We start from the raw sequence: 26,235 nt of genomic DNA, 5'->3' as shown, positions 1-26,235 counted from the left end.
AGCAGAACCTCACGCAAGTCAACACATTCTGGGAGTTTTGCTGGGCAGCAACACTATAAAGCAGTCACACCACTATGGGAACAAATAGTGGAGTGCGATGAGTCAGGTATAGTGGGAAATCTCTTTTAGTAAAATCAACAGATTTTCTGAGAGTAAATGATAAAAAAAAGTCTATAGTAATGAAATAGACACTGCTGTTTCAAGAAACCTTACAGGCAGATGTTAGAAACCAAGTAATACTGTATATCTTATCAGACAAAAATGCTACTTTTGTTCTCATCAGGCTGTCTCCCTGCTCGCCTCTCTTCAGCTAAACTGACTTCACTCTGCTTTATCAATCTTGAGGTGTACCTTACATCAAATGATTCACATTACACATCTCTAGAAGTCTATGGAGAGGGGGAAAGAAAGGAGTGAGCAAGAGTTGTGGGAGATAGACAGGCCTAATCTGATTCTGCAGCTACATAAAGGCTATCACAACCACAATATTTTAGTCATATCAGAAATTTTGTATATATGTCCAGCATGGACCTTGACAGAGTGTGTTCTGTAGCAGATTTTCCTATACTTACTGTGTACAGTGTACCGCTGTACACACCAGCTCAGAGAGAACTGTAAACTACAGATAGATCCTGCAGAGTGGAAATGACTAAACAATGTAAAATTTAAAGTCATATAATGGCTAGATACTGTTACTCTTCTTCACGTGGCAGCTTACCCTGAACGGTCAAAAAAAATTAAATAAAATTAACAGGTGCGCTTTCAAGCATACCTCCAATATTTAAACAACTTTTCATAAATTAATAGTAGATGTAAATATAAAAACGTTTGCAATATAGACTGCTTTCCTTCTCTGCTTCACTCAGACTGTTTCTCTCTATAGAATCAGTCTCCATATTCAGCCTCATGCACAGAGGTTTATGGAGTTGGCAGGGGTGAGGAGAAGGCTGTTGCCAGCTAGTTAAAGGGGTTTGTGGGATTTGCATATTGATGCCTTATCCTTCATCATCTATATGTGATTGGCAAAACACCCAGGTTTTATATCAACCACCACTCAGTTGTTTGAAGATAAATGCAGATTCTACCCTGTTCTGTGTGGTCACATGGTACAGCAGTAGCTCAGTCGTATTCAAGTGAAAAGTGCTGAGCTGCAAAATCATGCATGTACAGAGTTAAATTATAAATTGAGTGAAGAAACTGCAGCTCTCACCCACATATTGCGGCGTACGCAACCAACTGACCTATCAGGTTGCTGGGTGCAGGACCCCCAACAATCATACATTTACATAGGTCATCAATATATAAATCCTGTAAAACCTCATTTATTTACTGCCACATTCTGTGTAGTGGTAAAGTCTTAGCTTGAAAAAAGAGCAGTATCAAAAGAACTCTAACTGCCAGTGTAGGAGAGTCTGGCATCTGCAGTTATTTGAGCTTTTCCCAGCACCCTTTCCATCACTAGATTTCTATGTTAAAAAATAATTCAGCCTGATAAGTGGAGAATGTAATATTTTTGGCCTTAAACAATTAATGAAGGTCATTGGACAGGTGTCACTTGGGAAGCATTACCTGGATTCCTTGCACAACGGACAGGAACTGCAGCTGTTCTGAGGAGCGGGTCAGTGGGCCATGCAGTAAATGTGCAGATGTATTACTGTTATTCTTCAGGATAGTATCTGCAGTTGGGGAGGTGCCGGCATACAGCAATTCTCTTGCAATCATGGCTGTCACAGTGGCAATAGCTGGGTTAGGAGTCACCCTGGTACACTCTTTGGTGTTTAGTGCATGATTGACACCCACAGCTTGAGCTACTTCAGGTACCATGGGCAGAATTCCAGCTGGCAGCTGCTGGTGACTGTGATACTGCATCCGGAATTCATCATCTTTATTATCTGCAAGAAAACAGCTGCTCATCATGTGTGCAAAGAGGCAGACACATACACACACACACACACACAATGCACATAAGTCAATAACTTGTGCAGTCATATTTATATGTGTACAGTGAAGGAAATAATTATTTGATCACTTGCTGATTTTGTAAGTTTGCCCACTGACAAAGACATGAACAGTCTATAATTTTAAGGGTAGGTTCATTTTGATAGTGAGACACAGAATATCAATAATAAAATGAATAAAAACAAATTTTATAAATTTATTTGCATTTATACCATCAAGGACCTTCCACATTCTACATTTTAACCAAATTTCTCAATGTTTATTACTCCAATTCTGCAGTTTGCTGAAATATCCCATATGTGTCCCAACTTTGCATAGATCTAAGAAACAAAAGAGCACCTATGAATTTAGGGACAAGCCCTTGCATTAGGATATTTGTCAGACACCATCTCACTTTGTAGAGCCTAGAGCTCACAGAAGACCATATTTTGGAAATTAGACCCTCTTTAAGGAATTCATCTCTGGGAGTTTGGAACCATCAATTTTTTAACTGAACTTAATTGAACTGTGCTGTGAAATTGGAAAAAAAAAAAAAAAAAAATTCCAATCATACATACTTTAATTTTTTCCCCTTTTTCCAGGCAATAAAATATCCCCTTTTGTCACAGAGAATGGTAATATTGTCAAAAATTATCAAAAAATTATTGTTAAAAACTGCTGAGGGAAGGACTCAGAAAGCAAGGAGCATGATGTGAATTTGGAGCTCAGACTTCTGGAATGGTTTCAAGTACCGTGTTGCATTTGCACGGCACCATATGGCAAAACACTGTTTGTGGACAAACCCCCCCCCCCCCCCCCCACAGCTTTGGCACATAGAAGGGCTTAGAAGGCATTTGTCCTTTGTGATGCTTCTATTGGAGCTGAGATTTTGTTGGAATGTTTTATGTACCATGTTGCAGAAATACCATTACAGTAGAAACGCTGAGAAGTAACCTCATTTTTGTCAAATACACCCCTCAGAAGTAGTAATGAGCATTATGACACCACAGGTGTTGAAACAAAATTAATGCACAGTAGGCAGTGCAGAGGGAAAGTTGCAATTTTTGCACATATAAGCAATTTAATTATGCCCGTCTGATGCCATTGAAGACAATTATTATTCATGATTATAATGCAGGTTCTCTCAGTTATGGAAATACCCCACATGTGGCCACAATCTGCTACCTGGGCATACAGCAAGGCTCAGAATAGAGGGACCACCATTTAGACCTTAGGTGCTATACTGTGTTTGCTGAGCAAGTATAGTAGAAACATCAGTGATCATTTTAAAGCAGCTTTTTTTTGTAAATTAATTTTTAGGGGTAAATATTCTGTATAAAAAAAAAAAAAAAACAACAACAACTGTATAAAATTTATATTGAAACATTTGAAGAAGTTTGTGTAAAATCTAGATAAAGGGGGAAAACGTGAATAGCTCAGATAATATTTTAATTAAGTTTAGGTACAATTTGGTTGATGTTACTGATCAGCCGCAAGGATGCAGGACTAAAATTTGTGATGCTGTGTTCAGCTGGTTCTTTGGAGTGCAAAACTGGGCACACAGCAGGACTGAGAAATAACATTTTGATGCATCTTGGATAAAAAAATTTATAATTGTGGAATACAGCCTGGACACATGGCATGGATAAGAAGGGCCGTTGAAGCAAGAAAGGTATAGGTCTCCTGAGTGTTAACCATCCTTCAGGTACAGGTATTACTTTATTATTTTGTACAATATACTGGGAAACAGGAAACAAAATTCAGAATGGTGGAATTGAGAAAAAAATGCAGTGCTGATTTGAGTGTTTTCTTATGGGTTTTGTTTTTACGTTTTTCACTCTACAGTCAAAATGCTATGTTAGGTTTATTCTTCAGGTCGGTATGATTACGGGGTACCAAATTTATATAGTTTTTTTCATGTTTTAATAACTTTCCAAAAATTCTAAATTTTGAAGAAAAAAAATTCTTTCAATCACCATTTTCCACCATTTTTTATATTTCAGTGTACGGCACTGTGTGAACTAGGGAAAAGGAGGATGGGTGATTTAAACTTTTAGATTTTTTTTTTTTAAAAAAATGTAAAATATTTTTTTTAACTTTTTTTTTGCCCCCCTTGGGGTTTAACACATGATCTTTAGATTCGCTATGTAATTATTGAAGCTTTCTGCACGCAGGCTTCAGTAATTACAATACTATGGCAGCACTTAGAGCCTACCCGCTCCATGCTGCCATAGTAACTGGATACCATTGCTTAGTATCTCCTTGGTAATATGATCTGTTTCTAATATAGAAAGATTTTTCTTTATGATTTTTACTATTTCAGCATATTGAGGAGAATAGGAAGTAGAAAAATATAATGTAGAATTAGCATGTTGAGTGTCTTCCCGTTTCTTATCCATCAATAGAGATGTCCTATCTCTTTTTGACACTAGATGTTGCGCTCTATTTAACATCCATCTCGGGTAACCCCTTTTGGCTAGCCTATTAAGAGTCTGTTCAGATTGAATATAAAAATCCTGTTCCTCTGAACATGCACGTTTAGTGCGATACAGTTCCCCAACTGGTATTGACTGTATCGTATGTTTGGGATGACATGATTTAGCCTGAAGGGTTGTATTGCCAGAAGTAGGTTTACGATACAATGAAGTCTGTACCTTAGCTGTCGTGCGATCTCCTGTTAACTGTAAATCAAGAAAACTTACGGAAAAATTATGATGAACGTGCGAGAAACAAATTTAAATTGTTAGTATTAACAATTATCATGGATTAATATTACTATTCGCTAGAGTAAGTTTCTGTCAGGATTATATATGTTCTCACGGAGTTCTGGAGGTGTATATTTTTATATGATCTCCCCTGGAAAGTAATTCAGCTTATTGATTTTGTTGTCTGAATGCACTTTTTTTTATATATACAATGGATATCAATGAATAGCTATATAGATTTAGACCTTAGTCCGGTCATGTGATGCATCATGTGATCTAATCACAACATTGGTGATACCGGAAGTCAAGCAGGGAATTATGGCTCATGGATAAGCATTACTACTGACCAGGGTAAGTTCTCGCTAGGATCCTATATGCATTTTTTGATTCTTACGGGTTCCTGAGAACATATATTTCTATGTTACTCTTCTTTTGATGGTAATATAATTTTGTAGATCCTGTTTTTTGATTAATGGCACTCTTTGTATACGTTATACTTTGTATTTTTTGTGGCATTTCACATGCGAATACAGAGGGTTTTCTACTTTTTTTTAACTCATGTACATTTACAATGGAGTTGATTATCGACTTTTGTATATTTTCTGTGTTTCTTTACAAGAACATAATAGGTCTGCGTTTTTTGAGTTTATATGTGTGTATACTGGGATTGAATGTTGTCTTAGAATTTAATCTGGTGTTTATAGAGTTAAAGTTAATTGTTGAGTGTGGTTCCATCTATTCAACACTATATATCCTGTTAGATCACTTTTATAGTTTGAGCTATGAGTAAGGGATGTTCGTGTTCAAGTTCAAAATGGTGATGTAATTCCCATATTTTTATATGTTTTTTTAAGTAAAAGTTAAGTTTTATAAATTTTTGATTGCTGGAAACTTCTTTTGTTATACACTTTGTATATTACCCCCCACACAGTCGGGGATATCCGTGCAATCAAATAGGTCTCAAACTTTTATTGCCTAGTGGAGTTGAGCGGATTGCTTCTTTTGGTGACTATTGTAAAGGGGCTGATTTTGAAGCAAAATCCGCTGTCAAAATCAGCCTCTTTGCCCCCGTGTGAACTAGCCCTTATTACTATCATTTCCTATTTACTATTGTTTCCAGTAAGAAGCACAAGAGGTAAATTTATGAACTCAACTTACGCTGTTGCTCCAATTCGACACGCTCCTAGTAAATTCATATTCCCATTTTAAAAGTTAGAATACCATGTAATTTTACATTATTTCTGCGGTTTCTATCTTCTATATCGGCCAGTTTAAAGGGGCTCTATCAGCAAAATTATGCTGATAGAGCCCCAAATATGCGTGAATATCCTTTAAAAAGGCTATTCAGGCACTGCTAAAGTTATATTAGCTGCTACTACTACTGCTAGTGCGCATGCACCCATGTCATTTTTTTTTTATCAATGTCAGTTCGCGAGTTAGGACATCGCTGGAAGAGGAGGCGTGGCTGAAGAAGACGTCAAACCCTGAATGCCCGCCGCCCAGTTTAATATAACTTTAGCAGTGCCTGAATAGCCTTTTTAAAAGCTATTCACACATATGTGGGGCTCTATCAGCATAATTTTACTGATAGAGCCCCTTTAATAGCCTCCACATCATCTTCCAAGTCATTATGGGCATCAAGTAAGGAGTTGTATGCACCAGCAATTCACCCATTTTAATTTCCACATGGTCTATGCGCTCTCCAAGGAAATTGATAGTGGTGCATATGTTCGAGATAGCACTATCCAAAGGACATCACTAAGGCTATGGAAATTCAGCATAATTTGAGAAACGATACGGATACCGCTTGGTTACCAGCAACAAAGCTTTTAAAGGTATCAGGGGTTTCAGGAGTAGGCCCTTAAGGGTGCGAGGGAGTGGCAGAGGTGAAGTCAAATTGAGTGCCCCATCTCGAGCTCCGTTTAGCAGGGCTTTGAGTGGGAGAATTCAAAGGATTTTGGTGAACTCTTGACTCTTCAAGCTGAGGTCGAAGAGTTAGGCTGTCCGATGTTGGGGAAGTACCTCTGTGTAGATGTGGCAGAGCTGGAGGAGGGCATTCATATTTTGGACTGGTATGTTCAGGTAGAGTCTTAACTGAAGAGAAAGGCTTAGTAGATGTGGAAACGTTGCCAGAGGAGTCTGACATGTGAAGCACAGCTATTGGAGAGCATGCCTCAGCCCCATCTTGGATCGAAGGTTGAGAAGAAAATAAATCAGTAAGCTTTGCAAGCCATGACTACAAAAATGAAGTAAATAAGGTAACGAACAGAACCAGAACTAAGGCTGAGGACTGCAAGGTGCTCCTTATAGCAGGAGTGATGTGAAGTTAAGCAACAGTCAACAGGCTTCAAAGCCAGGCCATAGGCAGCGCAAGGAATTTTTCAAGAATAGTAGAAAAGACTCCACCAGCAAGTAGTTGCTGCTTCAGATACTCAAAGAACTCTCCAAAAAAATCAATCACTATTACATGCCATGAGGTAGGAAGGAGCTTAATATCCTGGGCTATGTGGGACATGTATGATAGCATGGATGTCCAAAGGATATACAAGTAAGTCTTTCTGAAGGATACATCTCTGCATTCTCTGTGGTAAAATTGTGTCCTGGGCTTATGCAATATCAAAGTTATCCTTTGCCGAAGTTAGAGAGGATAATACAACTACTAAATAGAAATTAGGTCTGCCGGTATTGCAGGCAGGGTTTGGATTGCTGAGAGGGACCATAGAGGATTGTCCTGGCTTGACTACAGGTTCCGAAAGAAACAGTTGAATTGGGTGTTCGACAAGAGGAACTACTGATGAAGATAATGAATGATAATAAACATCTTATGTGAGAAGTAAATAAGACTGCAAGGTATCTGGCAACAGGAATGCTTAACAAGACATCTGCCAGGAGTATTATAATTAGCCCAGTGAAGGAGCTGATATGACCCTGCCGTTTAGTTTGTTATATGTACCTCGGATACACTATACAGGGAACCAGGAGCAGGTGATGCCAGGGAACTAACACACATACTGACTGGACAGGTACTAATAATTCATGACAAGAGCGCAAGGACTGATTATCTTAGGGGCATTGACACTTGCGCCCCTGTCTGTCCTAATCCTCGGAAAAACTGGACAGAGGGAGGCTTGTGGGTGGTCAGTTTTAAAACCTGTTCATTTCAATGGGTTTTTAAAGCAAACCACTGGTGTCTGTATGCAACATTTCTGCCTGGAAACAGTTTTTTTTCTTGCATGGACACAAAGTTGGGCATGCACACTTTGTGTCCATCCAAAAAAAAAAAAAAAAAAAAAAAAGGTTTCCAGGCAGAGAGCCTGCATATGGACACCGGCAGTTTGCTTTAAAGCCCCATTAAAATTAATGGGTTTTAAAGTTGACCATTGGCAAGCCGTCCCCTATCAAGTTTCTACGGGTATTAGGATGGAAACACTGTGGACGGACATGGGCGCAAGTGTGAACGCTCCCAAAGATATAATGCAAAGATGTAGCACCGTTAGGGAAGCAGCAGTGACTATACTTTGCAGCAGCGCAAGAGATCCAGGGAGATTAGATAACTATGCACTCAGGGAAGGTCACCTGTAGCTGCACCTGTGACTTCCAATCCGTCCGGCATGTAGGGAGTTTGTGAGGAGCTGTGGGGCTCACCTTCTCGATGTATAGCAGCATGGTAAAGTGGTGCTAGAGAGGGTGGACTGGATAGTGGGTCCCAAACAAGCAGGCAGCGATGATGTTCAGTCTGAGGAAATACTGAATTTCATGAGACCCACTATAGCAAATGACAGCACAAGGGAGGCTAGGTGATGCTCCAGGAGAGAGAGGAGGAGAGAAGAAAGGTAGGCCACAGGGATCCAAGTCCAAGATAGAGGGTGGCAGGATGACAAAGGTAAGCCGTGGTTTTCACAGGGTCCCAGAGCCCAGCAGAGTTTGAGAAATATTGCCCCTGATCGGCAAACTGAGGTTTGAGGAATAACCTTGGAGCAGTAGATAAGAGATTAGGACTAAGATGCAAGAGCTCAAGGTCAATCCCTTCATTTGCCTGGCAAGCCACGTCCCCCCAGCCCCTCCGCACTCTGCTTTTTTTTTTTTTTTTTTTTTTTTTTTTTACACCATTGCTTATTACATGGGGTGTTTTGAGTAATTGAAAGTTGTGATTCTGGATGTGTCGTATCTGTAAACGGTTAAACAAATTTTCGTTTGAGTTTTTTTTTTTGTTTAAAAGTACTATTAAATTTGACTGAACAGCCACAGGAATGCAAGACATGTAGCGGTGTTGAGCTGGTCTATTACAATACAGACTGGGTATATAAAAGAGCAAAGATGGAAAATTTGATGAATTTGGATAAAATTTTATTGTAGCTGTGCAGGGTACATCAGAGTTAGAGATGGGTGAATCGACTCAGGCTGAGCCAGGTTCGACCCAAAAATATCAAATTGCTTGGGTTTTACTGAAACTAAATTTGTTTCAAACTGAATTGGCAGGCGCCAGTAAATTATTACGCTCTGGGGTGTTTTCAGAACCAGAGTAGAATAGCTGAAGACCCAGGGGAGGAGACAAAAATGAAAATAAAAAGAAAAAAATGTACACTCTCATTTATAACTTGTGTTACCTCTTTTGAGCCTCTTTGAGGTGTCCAGACACTCAGTCTCACTGATGAAAGGTCCTCCAGAAAAAGTAGTATCGGTTACAATGCGGCACAACAGAATAGCGGGTGATTTGGTGGAGGAAGAGCCACTTCTGTCATCACCACAGAGAAGAACTAGGCAGATCCAAAAGAAAAAAAAAGCCTGTGTTGATCCCGTAGAAAGGAACAGGCAACAAGTTTCTCTCTCTACAGGATACAGAATGCCAGAAAACGGAAGCAAGGGAAGCATTGCCCAAAAACTGAAGAAATAGAGGGTTTGAGAGAGGAGTAGCCAGACTTCCTTGTCTATGCCCCAGGAGTGGGGCAACACAGAATAGACCCCTATGGAGCTGCTTAAAAGTATGTCTTGATGCCAGAAGGCACCTATGAAAAAAAACAGGGAGTAGCCAACTGCTACGAAGGCTGACGTAGCGCTCCGGCGAAGGGAAAATCCACCTTCGGGAAAAAAGGGGGAATACCAAGTGAACAGACCTCAACGACCCTAGCTGGAGGGCGTCACATCTGATAATATGTCGTGCATCCCCACGGGCACCCTCAGAAGATTACAGAGGGAGGCGGAGTCCTCTATCAAAACAGGATAGAAGCCAGGGATGGCCAAACTATCACAGGGTTCACAGGGTCTACAGGGGGCACCAATCACTGGAGACACATCTAAGACAGCACAAGAGAGGCCATTATCCCATTAAGATGGTCAAAGCCCCATGTTGGGGGAAGCCAGAAGATGGTGGCGACCCTGATGGAAGATGTCTTGTGGAGAAGCAGGATTCAGTTCCTCTGAGAACTGTAGAATCTCTCTGACCACATGGCAAAGCTTCCGCATAGCAGCAGATGTATATGTGCCTAGCTGATACTTCGGGTTGGAGTCAGAGACGTCCCCAGTAGGAAATTGACCATACAGGAGGTAGCAGAGTTCCGCTTGTCGCAGTGAAGCCGTGAGCTAAGGCCCTATCCGGCGAGTGCCCAGAGCAAGGGAAGGACTGTAGGGTCCTTATAAAAAGAAGGCTCCTGGAAATGGAACCATGAGGGTGCTGTTATAGTCAAGAGACCAATCACAGCCCCAAGACCCAATTGCCACAACAAACTTATTACATACTACTGACTGATCTGTCGTCACGAACAAAAGTAAAGAAACACAGCAGTGGGTCGCCCACTGTTCAGCAGTGCTGTATGCATTTGTTTGCAGGCATATCAACATGATCGCCTCCTTAAAGATAAAAACAGGTCAGGTCACTAATATCCGACCTCTTGCTCTGATCAATAATGAGGGACCAACTGCACTGTTCCCTCACTGTAGATTAGAGCAACAGGTCAGAGACAGTCAGCATCATCATTGTTATTCTGTGTATATGGGCCTTAATATGATGCCATTATAATACAGCAGTATGCATTAGCAGGCACCTTACTCTCACATAATTGTATATTATAGGGCAGGAAGTGGTTATACTCTGCAGATCACTAAACATTGCATGTACATAACGTACTATTAGTTGGGTCTTCCACTGAGCCAGGTTCATAAAAAGTCACCTTCCTCCCATCTCCTGTCTTCTTCACAGGTATCTGAAAATCAAAAGGAAACTGAGTGTAAGCAGAGGTATTATGGAGTGGCAAACAATTCACCCACTTGCAGCTGCTGATTTTACTCATACATTGCGACTAGGTTGCATCATCACATAGATACAGGAAACATTTAATGGGGACACCTACTTTCTCTTCAGTTTTCAAAGCTGGCTTAGGGGGAGCAGGGGGGATTTTGAAACCGAGAAGTTCTAACATATTTTCAGCAGCGTTTCGTTTAGCCACTTTCTTATTGGCCCCCAGTCCATCGGCGGTTAGGTTCCCAACCTTCACCTACAAAGAATGTAAAGAGGATCTGAAGTTTTAATCAGAGGTGAAAAGGGAACTGGTGACCTCCCCAGAGCAGACACTGCACCTGCATAACAAATTCTCGGCGCCGGGGAAGTCCTCGCTCTGTTACCAGGATGTATTCCGGTTCTTTGTCCTTTTTGGCTTGTTGTATTTGAGCTAGTCTGCTGATAGGATTCATACCCTGGCCATACTCAGGGCTGGTGGGGATCTGTGAGGGCAAAACAGGACAAATTAAACTCAAATGGTGGAAGAATTGCTAAGGTGCCCCATTCCATTTGTTCTACAGTGGTAAATGTGGCGAACCCTGGTACCATAGTGCGAACTCAGGTGGACATAAAAAAGGACCCGCAGCTCACCTTTACAATGGACTTTGTTTTCTTTTTGATGCGAGGTTTCATCTTTTCCACGGTCGGTAGAGGTGGCAGCTTCTTCAGCTCCTCCAGAACAGCAGTGGCAGCATTTTTTTTAGATACTTTCTTACTCTTTCCTTCTCCTTCCCCAACAAATTCCCCAACTGACACTTTAGTGATAAAAATCTTCATATGTGGAGGGCCAGACTCCTTGGTCAACTACAAAAAAGTTAGTGATATCAACTAATGTAAATAAGTTGGTGACTAAAGGCATGGAGCAACCTGACAACACTAACTTATAACTGAAAGATATTGGAAAATACTATCTCAGTACTGCATCAGCCATTCACAAGTAATGTGTCATATCAACACCCAGTCCTCTGCAGCCACAAAATAAGGTCTCGGCTGGTGAAGTGTTGGGTTGTACCGTCACTCACTGCTCAGTGCTGGCGATGATCATATCGCTGGTTGCACAATACTCACATTCATTGCAGCAGCTCTCCAACACATAAACCTATAATTCTTCTCACCTCAAAATTCACAGGAAGGTTCCTTTTAAGTGCAATCTCAAACACTTGGCTGATCTCAGATTTGTTCAAATTTTCTTCATCAGTCTTTCCATTAACCTTAAAAATAATTAAAAGAAAAATATTAGCATGAGAAAAAAGCAAAAAAACACAAACAAAAAACCTTATAAAACCTTCACAAAACACATCCCATATGAAGGGGCTTCAGCCTTGAATAAACATCCATGTTTCTTGTCCTATACACACTTGTGATGTGGCTACTGGCTCTTACTTGCTCTTAATTTAACTCTTAGCTTCTTGCTTCTGAGGCAATTTATGGACCGGTTCACATCTGCGTTTGGATTTCCGTTCGGGGAGTCCGCTTGGGGACCCCCTGAACGAAAACCTATCGAATCAATATATGCACTCTAAACATCATAATGGAGAATGTCAAAACAGAATTTTAGAAATTTTTGAAAATGTATTAAATAGGGACATCTTACATTGACATAAGTATTCAGGTCTTTTGCTAGAACACTTGATCATCTTTGAAAAGTTTCCACAATCTTTACAGAAGTCTACCTGTAGTAAATTCAATTGACTGGAAATGATTTGGAAAGAGACAACATTGTCTATATTAGGTCTCTCAGCTGACATTGCCTATCAGGGCAAAACAAAGCCATGTGGAGGCAAAAGATGTGGAGAAAAAAAACTATTTCTGCTGCACTGAAAGTTCCAAATGCACAATGGCCTCCATAATCCTTAAATGGAATAAGCGTGGAACAACCAAGAATCTTCCTAGAGTTGTCCGCTACACCAAACTGATTGAGAAAGGGAGGCCTTGATAAGAGAGGTGACCAAGAACCCAATGGAAACTAAGAATTGCTTGATCTCAGCCAGTGTGCAGATGGAAGAAACTTCCAGAAAGTAAACCAACATTGCAGCACTCCAACCATCTAGGCTTCATGGCCAAAACAAAAAGTCACTCTCACGTCAAATACAGAAAAAAAAACATCTGGAGTTTACATACAAAGCACCTAAAGGATTCTCACATTGTAAGCAAGAAGATTCTCTGACCTGATGAAACTTTTTGGCCTCAACACTAAGCATCAAGTCTGGAGGAAAGCAGGCACTACTCATCATTTGCCCAATACTATCCCTGTAGTGAAGCACAGCGGTGGCAGCATCATGCTGTGGTGGAGTTTTTCAGTGGCTGTAAGAGGGAGACTAGTCAGGGATTAGAGAAAGCTGAATGGAGCAAAGTATAGAGATATTCTTAATGAAAAACCAGAGTGCTATGGGACCTCAGTTTGAACACACTGTAAAGATGAAACCAGAGTGGTTTAGGGACAACTCTGCCTTAAGTGGCCCAGCCAGAGCTCTGACTTTAACCTAGTTGAACTTCCCAAATATGAACCTGACAGCTTGAGAGGATCTGCAAAGAAGAATGGCAGAAAATCCCCAAAGACAGGAGTGCGAACCTTGTGCCATCATATCAAAAACAACAGTAATTGCTACCAAAGATACATCAATTAAGCACTAACTAAAGGGTCTTAATACTTCTGTCAATGCAATATTTTAGTTTTTCCTTTTCCATAAATTGGCCAAGATTTTTAACATTCTGTACCCATTTTGTCAGTATGGGGTATCAAGTACAAAAAGGGAGATATCCTTTATTTTAGCACAAGTGAAAAAAGTTTAAACACATTGTAGTTATTTCAATCTGAATACTTCTGACAGAATAAAAACGTATATAAGATAAGATAATCCTTTAATAGTCCCACATTGGGGAAATTTCAGCATGTTACAGCAGCATAGTAATACAGGTACAGGATAATACACCTTCCGCCGGGTTAACAAGCCTCCTGGTCTGACGGTAAAGAACTTTTACACCTGAAGAAGGGCGGAGTTACGCCCGAAACGCGTAGAGTGTTGTTCAATAAAAATCGTATATTTACTCATCCATTTGGCAAGCGCAGGTCCTTTGTGTACAGGTTTGCAATCACAAATCTGTTATCTGGTCCATCTTTGTACTATACATACACCCGTGAGGTGTGAGGTACCCTGCAGCTGCATCCAATCCTGAGAGGGATCCTTGGCCAAATGATCCCATCACCAAAACAGTTGTGTATACACACAACCTAAAAGTTGAGCCTGTTTTTTGTCATCTGAAATTATCACTATCAGTACGATCTGCACTACGGGTTGCTCGGTGTCTCTTTTCTTTTTGAGAAGGTCCAATGAGGATGTCCTAAAGAAGTCTCAGATGGTGGGAAAAACAGTCATGCGCACAGCTACTTGTAAACCCTTAAGATCCAAACTGGCATTGGCAAAAGCCACAAAATGGAACTGGTAGAATTTGTTAAAAGTGTGGACAGAAGCCCAGGTGGCAGCCCTGCAGAGAGATTTCAAGCAAAGATTTGAACGGGGGAGCATTTAGGTCCCTTGGTTCAATCGGAGGACGGAAGCATAAGCATAAGCCAGCCTGAAATGGAGCATGGCCAACTTGAAATGACGCAAATCACCAATAAAACTCTGATGACACAAACATGATAGGGATGTGTGTGGAGATAGGTATAGCAAAGGTTGATGGATAACAGGAATACGCCAGTCTCCAGAGATGCCACTATCAACCATAGGGACTCTATGCAAAACCTGCGAACATGGACAAACCGGTTGAATGCCTTCAGTTCCAGGAAGGAACAAAAGGAGCCATCAGTTTTGATGTCAGAACAGGGTAGAATGAAAGCCCTGGAAACACTCTGGAGTGGAGACTGTCTGCAGCAAGGCGTTCGAGCTGGAGAAGATGTAGTAGATTGTTGACACCACCTCTCAGACCTAGGCATCAATGAAGAAGAAAGCCTTGAGGACTTACCCTGTTTCCCCGAAAATAAGACAGTTTCTTATATTAAATTATCTTCCGAAACATATGACCTCTCTTATTTTCGGGGGATGTCTTATGCAGCGGCTGGAGCGGGGAACAATCGGCAGTTATGCCGATGCTTCCTTAGCGGAGCGCCGTAATGACTGCCGGTTGTATGTGATCCAGAAGGTGAGGGGGGGGGGGGGGGGGGGTTTCTTATTTTCGGGGAAACAGGGTAGGAAGGGACTGCAAGGCAGGCCTGATCTTGAATGAGGGAATCTAGGAGCTGGAGGGTCAACATCACTTTCTTAGAAGTGGATTCAGCACTCTATGGCTAAAAACCAAACTGTACAGTTTATGGCTACCATGCTGGCTGTTGCTTTGGTTGAGCGGTGAGCTGCTTCCAGAGAGGCATCGCCTAAATACTTTATGGCATGCGGAATTTGAGAGACAAGAAACTGGTTGGCCTGTGGAGAGGCCCCTTTGAAGCGGTTTTGCTTAAGAGATGCAGGTCTTGCTGACCCAAGATGCAGTAAAGGAAAGCTGCAGGGAGATGCCAGCTGCTACGAAGGATTCCTTAGAAAGGGAGTTCAACCTCTTATCTGAGGAATCACTGAAGGAGGCGGAGTCTGCATGGGGCAGAGTAGTAGGCGAGCTATGGCAGAATTCATAGCAAGTAGTTCTGACCACTTGCAGACTAACCGGACAGGAAAAGGAAACAGGATGACCGACTTCTTAATGGAAGACAAGGGAAGGTCCAGGCGAAAGCCATTCTTTCTTCAAGATATGGTCAAATGCCCTGTGAAAGGAAAAGACAAGTGGAGAGCGGTGATTGTGGCAGAAGATGTCCTCCATGTCCTCCTGAGAAACCAGTTAAGGGTCCTTTGAGATATTATGCAAAATTCCAGATACATGGGTTGCTCTACCATATAGATGAATAAATATGAGCATGAAAAAATGGGCTGCCAAGTTGAAACTCTGGACTGCAGCACAGAGTTAGATAGATTTAATGTTAACAGAGGAAATATTTCACCAGAATGCCATATAAAATATAACTTTTAGTAAATCATGCTAAAATAATACAAACATGGATTCATAATAAAAACATCAGCAGACAAGCTTACACAGTTTGGGCAATCCTACCGATCTCTTACTCATAGCTGTGATATGGAGAGTATCTCTGACCACACGGATGAGTTCATGCATAGCAGCAGCTATGGATGTGCCTAGCTGGGGCTGCGAAATAGAGTTGAAACATCCCTGGGGAAAAACTGACTAGGCAGTGGGAAATGAGGTTCCATCTGTAGGAGTGGAGCTATGAGTTGTAACTCTATCTGAGGAAGTTTCGGAGGAATGGGAGGGAGACAATTACCTGTAAGATGATTCTGGTCCTTTTGCAAGGATAGCTTCTGGAGCAGGAGTGAGGTGATCACTCACAAAAGGTCGTGGAAGATGCCGACTGAGCGGCAATCTGAGACAGCAGCCTTTGCACTACAGACTGGTTAAGGTTGGAAAAGTTGCCCATGACCCTGAGCAGGTTTTGGCGGAAGGAAAACTGAGCAGATTGGTTCAGGCTGGCCACATGGCAACTTATAACAGCGGAATCTCATATAAAATATAGTGGCACCGAATGTAATGCAGGGAAGGCTGTGCAGAGAGTGTCTCCAGGTGCTGGCCACAGCAAAGACCAGTTGGAAAAAAAAAAAAAAAAGGTGTACTGCTGAAAACAGGCTTGTAGGGTGAGAGAGAAGGGAAAAGAGCAAGAGAAGCTTTCTGATTGTGTTGAGGAGCGTCCTGAAGGAGGCAAATAGTAGTACTGGGAGGGACCACTAAGCTGGGGACTAAAGTAGCTAGTCGCAGCTACTGGTGTGGAAGTGGGCTTGAGGATCCAGAGAATCTCCCAGAGGCATGAAAAGAACGTATGGTTACTAGATGGGGGACCCTGAAGAATGGGCACCCAGGCAGACAAGGCCGGGAGTATAGGAAGAGCCATGGCATCAGAAATAAGGGTGAGAGATTATCCACTAACAATGGCAGCAGCAAGGTAGGCATGAAGGATCCCCAGGATGAGACCATCATTGGTGGTCAGTGGTCAGAAGGTCTGGCTCGCAAAGCCCACAGGACACCAGAACAGTGGCAGGGGAAGGAAGAGGCAGGTTGGAATTACTTACCTGATCCACCGTCTTCAGGCACATGCAGGTTAGTAGTGGTAGTAAAGTCACCAGCATTCCAGACGCAGCAGTAGGGACTGGGTTACCGACAAGGAGCTTGATAAAGCGCTGCGCCCGCAGGGAGATGCGACTAGTGTGTCATACACAGTGAAAAAAAGCCACCAAAAATTATCCTCAGCTGGGAGAAAATATGAAATTAAAATAGTTTTTTTTGCCTCATACCAACATTGTGGTAATGGCACCAACAGTGTGCTATAGTGGAATGTGAAGGTGGACCAGGTCGCAGGACAGGTCTGCTTGAGTGTTGGCCGTGGTAGTTATTTAGGAGTAGCAGCAGCCAGGATCAGCAGCAGTAAAGTAAATGGAAGATGAGGATAAAGGGTGAGAAAAGATGAAAATCCTCACTGATCCATGCCCAGTTAATTTGGACAAAGGTAATTTTTTTCCATGCTACTTGTGGAAAGTTGTCGTTTTAGGGGTTATAATGCAGTACTGAAAACCCTCTCAGCCACTTGAAGCCCAGACAAGATTAAATTCCCATTGCAAACGGGGTCAGCTCCTTCCACTGCTCTAACTTATTATTCCAGAATTCCCGAGTAGTTCCAGAGTTATGTGCTGGACTACAGGTATGTGATTTCTCCCAAGCACAGAAATCCCTGACATGTAGATGCAAACTGCTGTTTGAGCACATGACAGAGCTCCAAAAGGTAGGAGCGCCACTGGGCAATTGAGAAGCAGATTTTACAGGATAAGTTTTCAGGTGTGATGACTCATTTGCAGAGCAACCAACTAGCAGTACATTTGTAAAGCCTCAAAGCGGCAAAACCGCACATGCGGTTGAAAACTGCTGTAAGGGTACCTGGCAGGGTTTAGAATAGACTGGACCCACGCTCTTATTTCTCGCATCTCAGTAGCCAAGGACCTATATTGTATAATTATAAAGATAAAACTGAAAGGGGTTCTATCATTGGGAAAAGTTTTTTTTAACTAATCACATACTTGCATAGCCTTTAGAAAGGCTATTCCACACATACCTTTTGTATGTAAATTACCTCAGTAGTTTTAGAATAAGTTTGTTTTTATTCATATGCTAATTAGCATATGAATTACACAATAGAGTAAGAGGGGAAGGGAAAAAGGCCGCAAAGCTTCATAAATCCAATAAAGTTATATCAATGTATAGGGCAAAATTGATAATGTCTTCCTGTACTTCCCATGGCAGCAACAAGTCATCTATGTCGCCAGGGCAACAACAACCCGGGCCTGCAGCCTCATCACGAACATGAGAGCAACTCAACATGGACTTCAGTGCTTAACTAGCCAGCCAAATCCAATAAGCTAGCTTCGCCAAGGTGCACAGGTACATAGGTCGTAATTAAACAACTTAAAGGGATTCTATCATTAGAAACTCTTTTTACAGTAAATACATGAAGGAATAGCCTTAAGAAAAGCTATTTTTTCTTACCTTTATTATTCTGATCTATGCTACCGTTCCTTAGAATATCTTCTTTTTTCTTTATGTAAGTGAGTTTTCTCGCAGCACTGGGGGTGTTCCACAGCGCTCAAACAGCACTGGGGGTGTCCCCAGTGCTGCTCGAAAGCTCTCCACTGACGCCTTCACCTCGGGTGATTTTCTTCTCTGGGTCCAAAATTCTGGGACGTTTTCCTATGGGCCACAGGAAAATGGCGACGGACATGCACAGTTGAACTTTTGGACTCAGAGAAGAGGATTGCACAAGAAGGCGGCAGAAGCAGTGAAGAAGGTGGAGGGCATCGCTGGAGAGTTTTCAAGCAGCACTTTGGACACCCCCAGTGCTGCAAGAAAACTCATTTACATAAAGAAGATAGATGATATTTCTCAAGAATGGCGGCACGAATCAGAATAATAAAGGTAAGAGAATAGCCTTTCTTAAGGCTATTCCTATGTGTATTTACTGTAAAAAGGGTTTCTAATGATATAATCCCTTTAAGAGATAGCATAAGAGTCCTCGTCACTTACTAAGCACCTGGATGCTCATTCCGTGGTATTGTCCAGAGCTTCTATAAAGGGGGTACAAGGATACCCAAATAGAATGTTGGGAAATGCCCAATCCCCTGCTCAAAGGGATATTTGAAGCTGATCTTCATAAGAAACAAAATTAGCTAGGATTATATGCAAATTTGTATATACCGTATTTTTCGGACTATAAGACGCACTTTTTTCCCCAAAAAATTTCGGAGGAAAATGAGGGTGCGTCTTATAGTCCGAATGTGGGGGGAGGAGCAGATTTGCAGCATGGCCGCGCTACTGCCACCGCTGGTTTTCTTCAGCGGCAGGAGCGTGACAATCTGCAGGCCCCAGTAGCTAAGACACTCCCCGGCATCTGCCGGTCTATTACAGCAGATGCCGGGGATTGTCTTAGCTGAAGAAAACCAGCGGTGGCAGTAGCGCGGCCATGCTGTAAATCCGCTCCTCCTCCGCAGGTCCCGGCAGTTAGTTAGCCCCGGGGCTGGTCCCCACCGGCCTCATACCTTTAGTGATGCAGGCCGGCTCCTGCACGGCAAGGCCGCAGGAGCCGACCTGTTCCGATGACAGCTGGGAGCCTAATGAAGGCTCCGAGGCTTGTCATAGATATATATTACTATCGCGGCTGGTCTATGACACTCTGCGATAGTAATGTATAGAATCTCCCATAGACGGCAATACACTTGTATTGCCGTCTATGGGACTTGCAATCAAATGATTGCAGGTTCAAGCCCCCTAGGCGGGGGATAATAAAATAGTAAAAAAAAACAAAACAAAAACACTTAAAAAAAATATAATAAAAAATAAAATAAATAAAAGTTCACCTCCTTTCCCTAGAATACATATAAAAGTATAACATTACTGTGAAACATACACATTAGGTATCCCTGTGTCTGAAAATGCCCGGTCTACTAATATTTTTATGTACAGTGAACGTCAAAATCAAAAGTGCTAAACCGCCGGGTTTTTCTCACCGTTTTGCCTCTGAATTAAATAAAAGGTGATCTAAGCAATAAACATTTCCCAAAATGGTATAACTAAAAAGTACACCTGGCCCCACAAATAAAACGCCCTATACATCCCCGTACAGCTGCAGGGTCACCTGTCAATGTGGTCTTGCAGCTGTTCCAAAACTACAACTCCCATATATTAAATATTTTACCATTTTTTGCCTGAAAATTTTTTTCCCCTATTTTTCTCCTCTAAAACCTGGGTGCGTCTTATAGTCCGAAAAATACGGTAATCACAGGATCTATACACAATATGTACAGTCATGGCCATAAATGTTGGCACGGTAATTAAACTGGGTTATCATGATATTTAAAAAGAGGCAGAAATGTAAACAAACTAGTCAGATCACAACAATTCCCATATCATATACCGTATTTTTCGGACTATAAGACGCACTTTTTTTCCCAAAAATTTTTGGGGAAAAGAAGGGTGCGTCTTATAGTCTGAAGGTGGCGCCTGGCATCCGCTGTAATAGAGAGGCGGAAGCCGGTAACTGATAGACGCCATTACAGGTGCCGGGGCCTGAGACATCGCTGCGCTCCTCTGCCCTGCATGAAGCCAGCAGCGGCAGGGGCTCCTCCGTCCCCCCGCTGCTGGCTTCATGAAGGGCAGAGGATCGTAGCGATGTCTCAGGCCCCGGCGTCTATCCCTCCCCGGCATCCGCCTCTCTAGTACAGCGGATGCCGGGTCAGTATCCGTGGCCCCTTCTCCCCCGGGGCCGGTCCCCACCGGCCCCGTACCTGTGAAGTTGCAGGCCGGCTCCTGCGCGGCGATATCGCAGGAGCCGACCTGTCCGGGTGACAGCCGGGAGCCTAATGAGGCTCCCCGGCCTGTCACTGCTATATATTAGTATTGCGGCTGGTCTCTATGACCAGCCGCCGTAATACTAATACACAGAATGTCCCATAGACGGCAATACAGTTGTATTGCCGTCTATGGGACTTGCGATCAAGTGACCGCAGGTTCAAGCCCCCGGGGGGTAATAAAATAGTTAAAAAAAAAAAAAAAAAAAAAAAAAAAAAAAAAAAAAGCTTTAAAAATATGAAATAAATAAAAGTTCTAAATCACCTCCTGTTTTTTTTTTCAATACAAGGTGATCTAAGCAATAGATATCCCCCAAAATGGTATAACTAAAAAGTACAGCTGGCCCCGCAAAAAAAAACGCTCTATGCATCCCCGTACAGCTGCAGGGTCATCTGTCAATGTGGCCTTGCAGCTGTTGCAAAACTACAACTCCCATATATTAAATATTTTACCAGTTTTTGCTTCAAATTTTTTTTTCCCTATTTTCCTCCTCTAAAACCTAGGTGCGTCTTATAGTCCAGTGCGTCTTATAGTCCGAAAAATACAGTAATCACAGGATCTATACACAATATGTACAGTCATGGCCATAAATGTTGGCACCCCTGAAATTTTTCCCCTAGAAAATAAGAGAGGCAAGAAGATGAAAAACGAAATAAGAAAAAAAAAGAAATCATTTTCATGCCAAACTCCAAAAATGGTCCAGACAAAATTACTGGCACCCTCAACTTAAATATTTGGTTGCACACCATTTGGAAAATAATAACTGAAATGACTTCCTATAACCATCAACAAGCCTCTTTCACCTCTTAAGGGGGCTCTATCAGCAAAATCATGCTGATAGAGCTCCACATATGCGTGAATAGCCTTTAAAAAGGCTATTCAGGCACCGTAAATGTTATATTAAACTATCCCCCCCCCCCCGTTTTAAAATAACACCCTAAAAAAGAATATGATCTACTTATGGATCGTGCACGCTGGGCGGGCATTCAGGGTGTGTCTTCTTCATCCACGCCTCTTCTTCCTCCGATGTCCTCCGATCCCGTCCTCCTCTGGCGCTCGCGAACTGACACTGATAAAAAAAAAAAAAATGGCCTGGGCGCCTGCGCAGTAGCCGTAGTAGAGGCCGCATGCTACTGCGCAAGCGCCCAGGCCATTTTGTGGGGCTCTATCAGCATGATTTTGCTGATAGAGCCCCTTTAACTAGAATTTTGAACCACTCTCTTGCAGGTCCCTTATATGTGAAGGGTGCTTTCTCCCAACAGCAATTTTAAGATCTCACTGACCATTTCAAAACTATCTGACTCTGTTTCCATTCATCCATTTCTGAGTGCTTTTTGAAGAATGTTTCAGGTCATTGTCTTGCAAACCCAGCTTTCTGACACTGAACCTTACACTACAACTCAAAATCCTTTGGTAATATTCAGATTTCATGATGCCTTGCACAGAGTCAGCAAAACAACCTCAAAACATTTTTGTACCAACAGTCAAATATGGTGGGGTTCAGTGGTCAGGTTTTGGTAAATAGTAGCATAATGTGCTCTAATTTATTATTGAGGAGCACACCCAGATACTTATAGGTTCTGACTATCTCAATGCATATTCCTTGGATCTCCACCAGGGTCGGGGCACTTCTCCGTTTACTAAAGTCCACCACCATCTCCTTGGTCTTCTCAGCATTAATCCTGAGGTGGTTCTGCTGGCACCATTCAACAAAATCCCGGTATAAGTCTCTGTATTCCCTATCGTCGCCAGTGATAAGGCCTACTATTGCAGTCATCGGAGTAATTCTGTAAGTAACAGCTGGATGAGTTGTGCCTAAAGTCAGCAGTGTACAGTGTGATGAGAAATGGGGCAAGAACTGTACCTTGTGGTGCCCCCGTACTACAGATCACAGTGTCAGACACACAGTCCTGAGCTCTCACGTACTGAGGGCAGTTTGTGAGGTAGTCTAGTATCCAGTTGGACAGGTGATGGTCCACACCACCAAAGTTCAGCTTCTCCCTCAATAGCCCTGGCTGAATGGTGTTGAACGCACTGGAGTAATCAAAGAACAGTATCCTCACAGTGTTCCCGGGTTTCTCCAGGTGAGAGAGAGCTCTGTGAAGAAGGTGGATGATGGAGTCATCTACCCCAATGCCCGGCCGATAGGCAAACTGTAGGGGGTCCAGAGCGGAGCTCACTAGGGGGCGTAGGTGTGCCAGGACCAGTCTCTCTAGGACAGTGGTTCTTAACCAGGATTCGATTGAACCCTAGGGCCATATGCATGGTTCATTTTGTATACCAGTAAAAAAAAAAAAAACAAAACAAAAAAAAAACAACCAAACATATACCTATGTCTTGAATTTGGAAATAAATCGTATTTGATTTATCACTAAAGGAGGGTTCGGTGAATGTGCATATGAAACTGGTGGGTTCGGTATCTCAAACAAGGTTAAGAGCCACTGCTCTAGGACCTTCATCAGGTGGGATGTCAGTGCTACAGGTCGGTAGTCATTGTAGCCCATCGGGATGGGTGTCTTTGGCACTGGTACCACACAAGATGTTTTCCACAGTTGAGGTAACACTCCCAGCATCAGACTCATATTGTACATGTGCGTAATAACGCCACACAGCTGGTCACTGCACATTTTAAGAATCCTTGCGCTTAAACCATCTGCTTTAATCCTCTTGATTTCCCTACACACTTGAGACTCCTTGAAGATCAGATAGTCAGATTGCAGTTGACTGCAGGTCAATGGGGGTTGGATCTTGGTGTGTGAGGGGAGGGGGGTTGACTGACATGCTGGTGAAGGGACAGTTGGTTTGGAGTCAAATCTATTGAATAGATTAAGCTCCTTAAGCCACTTCCTGTCACCTTCTGAGGACCAGTCTTCTGTCCCACACTTTTGAGATTATACCTTCCCCCATCTGTAGTTCCATCTTCCGCCTGTAGATGGAAAGGAAGATTTCCTGAGTTTCAGGAGGAAGTTATCAGGACCCTGATATTTGGGAACCAGGAAAGGAAAGGTCGGGTCCTTGTACTTCTGGAATTGAACGTGCCCATATTGTACAAAGGCAATACATTCAATCAAGTCCATCAATCATTGTGACACCTGCCCTGAAAAACCCGGCCTGTGCATAAAGAAGTGGTTCAGATTGTACCACTAATCCATGTTTTATTAATTTTATAGCTTATTTTCCCTGGTATATCACCTCCTTTTACTGTGATGTACTCACCACAGATTTACCTTCCAAACTCTGTTGCGCAACCATTTCTATAAAATAAAATCAATGTAAGGTCGGGGCCCCATGGGCCGGAAATGCCACGAGAAAAAAACGCAGCATTTTACACTATCTGCAAAGTGGACAGAATTCATGCGAATCCCATGCCCACTTTGCATTTAAAACCGCAGCACAGACATGCTGGGAATTCCAAAACTGGCACGCTTTTGGAAATCGCAGCATATCAATTATATCTACGGAAACACCGGCGACTTTCCCATAGATATGGTAACCGTAAGTCTGCGGAGGAAAACTCTTTGAACTTTCTGTTCAAAGCACTGCGGGAAGAACAGTGATTCGTTCCCGCACTTTAGCACTGTGTATTGTCCTATGGGGCCTTAAGTACAACTTAAGTTAATGACAAATTAAAAGTTTTGAATTTTTTTTCATCAGTTAATTTTTTACAGACTTCTAAAGTTTTGAAAAAGTGCAAATTTTGGCCTGGTATGGCTTTACATTTTTTATCATATCTCGGACTAGAATTAAGATATATAGGTGGGAGAGGCATCATTTTTCTCAGAACGGTACCGGCTTTCATTTGATATGTCACAAGACTATGTTTCTTGATATTTTGTTTTGGAGAAATCAAATTCAAAATTTCGATGCGCAATTGTGATGTTTTAAAATTGTGAAAAAATGCATGTGTTACTTGTGTTCTTGGTTATACTTGTATAGGGTTTAAACTTGGGACCAAATTGGGATCACTTTTTTTTTTTAAGCCTTGAATCATCTGATTTTAGGTATGTGTGAACTTCTTCCTTTTTTCTTTTCAAATTACAACTTGCTGAATTCAACATTTGTATGCAACAATTAAGAAACATAAAAAACCAAATCCCATACAACTTGATCAGCATTTTCAAACCAAAAGAAAAAAGGTGACCATATCCTCAAGTACAGTCTCATCCTAATTATATGAACCCCATTATAGTCTATGGGGGAAAATACTTCGTTTTAGGGGATCCCACCATTCAACTCAGGAGAGTCACCAAGTCCACTATGACACCGCAGGAAATGATGCCAACACCCTGGAATGCAACTGGGACAGCAGAGGAAATATGTCTGGGGGCATCTAACATGCCCAAGTCACTGTATTACGTCGGGATCGCCGTCAGCTTGCGATATGCGCGAGCTGACTTTTTCCCACAGGAATGCATTGACCAGCGTTGATTGGCCAGTATACAACATTCGGCCAATCAATGCTGGTTCTGCCAGAGGACGCGGAGTCTAAGATTCCTCCACAGCAGTTTCTATTGTGGTCCAATCTCAGATGTAGCAGTGCTGACACAGCACTGCTACACAGCAAAGCGGCAGAGCTCAGTACACACAGAGATGCAGCAGAGCTGAGTGTGCACCATGGTTCAACGCTGACTCAGCACTGCTACATCAGATGCAGCAGAGCTAAGTGCACGTTGGACCATGCTGCACACTCAGCTCTGTCCCACCTCCCCTGTGCAGTTATTGGTACAAAAAACGTGCCAGGGAAGATGGGAGGGGGATACGAATTTTTACTGCGTTTGCCTCGTGGTATTCGATTGTAATCGAATACCTCGAACGGCCTGATATTCGATCAAATATCTATTCGATCGAACGGTGTTCGTTCATCTCTAGTTAAATCCTCATTCTATAAAATATGAACTACCGGTAATCAAACACTTAATAGGGCGTTTTTAAACTACTGGCCTTTTATCATCAATTTGTCCCTTCTAATGAGTGAAATGTAATCTTGTCCATAAGCACTTACTAGCAATGTGTCAAAGAGTGTGTCTGGCCTGTCATAGTGTTCGGCTCCACCTGAGTTAAAGGGATTCAATCATTAAAATGACATTTTTTTTCTCCCTAACATTTTTTTCTCCTTAAGAAAAGCTATTCTTCTCCTACCTTTAGATGTCTTTGCCGTTCAGTAGAAATCCCGGTTTTCTTCTGTATGCAAATCCGTTCTCTCACAGCACTGGGGGCGGTCCTCAGCACTCAAACAGCACTGGGGGTGTCCCCAATGCTGCGCGAGAACTCTCCAGCGCCGTCTCCATCTTCGCCTCGAACGGCCTCTCCCTCGTCTTCTTCCAGCGCTGGTTTCACACTTCTGGGCATGCGCAATCGGCTCTGCCGTTGGGA

At 42.4% G+C, this 26,235-nt stretch overlaps 1 protein-coding gene across 5 annotated transcripts in view; it reads right to left on the bottom strand.

Moving 5' to 3' along the window:
* STAU1 (staufen double-stranded RNA binding protein 1) overlaps positions 1–26,235 on the bottom strand; it is a 66,788-nt gene that overhangs the window by 3,915 nt on the left and 36,638 nt on the right. For all 5 annotated transcript variants that reach the window (XM_075276781.1, XM_075276782.1, XM_075276783.1 and 2 more), the window contains 6 exons: positions 12,033–12,128; positions 11,509–11,721; positions 11,217–11,360; positions 10,991–11,134; positions 10,768–10,843; positions 1,570–1,892 (listed from right to left, as the gene is read on the bottom strand). In XM_075276781.1, the coding sequence (XP_075132882.1) occupies positions 1,570–1,892; positions 10,768–10,843; positions 10,991–11,134; positions 11,217–11,360; positions 11,509–11,721; positions 12,033–12,128 (996 nt within the window). The remainder of the gene's footprint in view (positions 1–1,569; positions 1,893–10,767; positions 10,844–10,990; positions 11,135–11,216; positions 11,361–11,508; positions 11,722–12,032; positions 12,129–26,235) is intronic.

Source organism: Leptodactylus fuscus, chromosome 6 (assembly GCF_031893055.1).
Source record: "Leptodactylus fuscus isolate aLepFus1 chromosome 6, aLepFus1.hap2, whole genome shotgun sequence".
NCBI lineage: Eukaryota > Metazoa > Chordata > Amphibia > Anura > Leptodactylidae > Leptodactylus > Leptodactylus fuscus.
The sequence above is the reverse complement of the archived record's forward strand: the minus strand, read 5'-3'. Positions and strand labels throughout refer to the sequence as shown.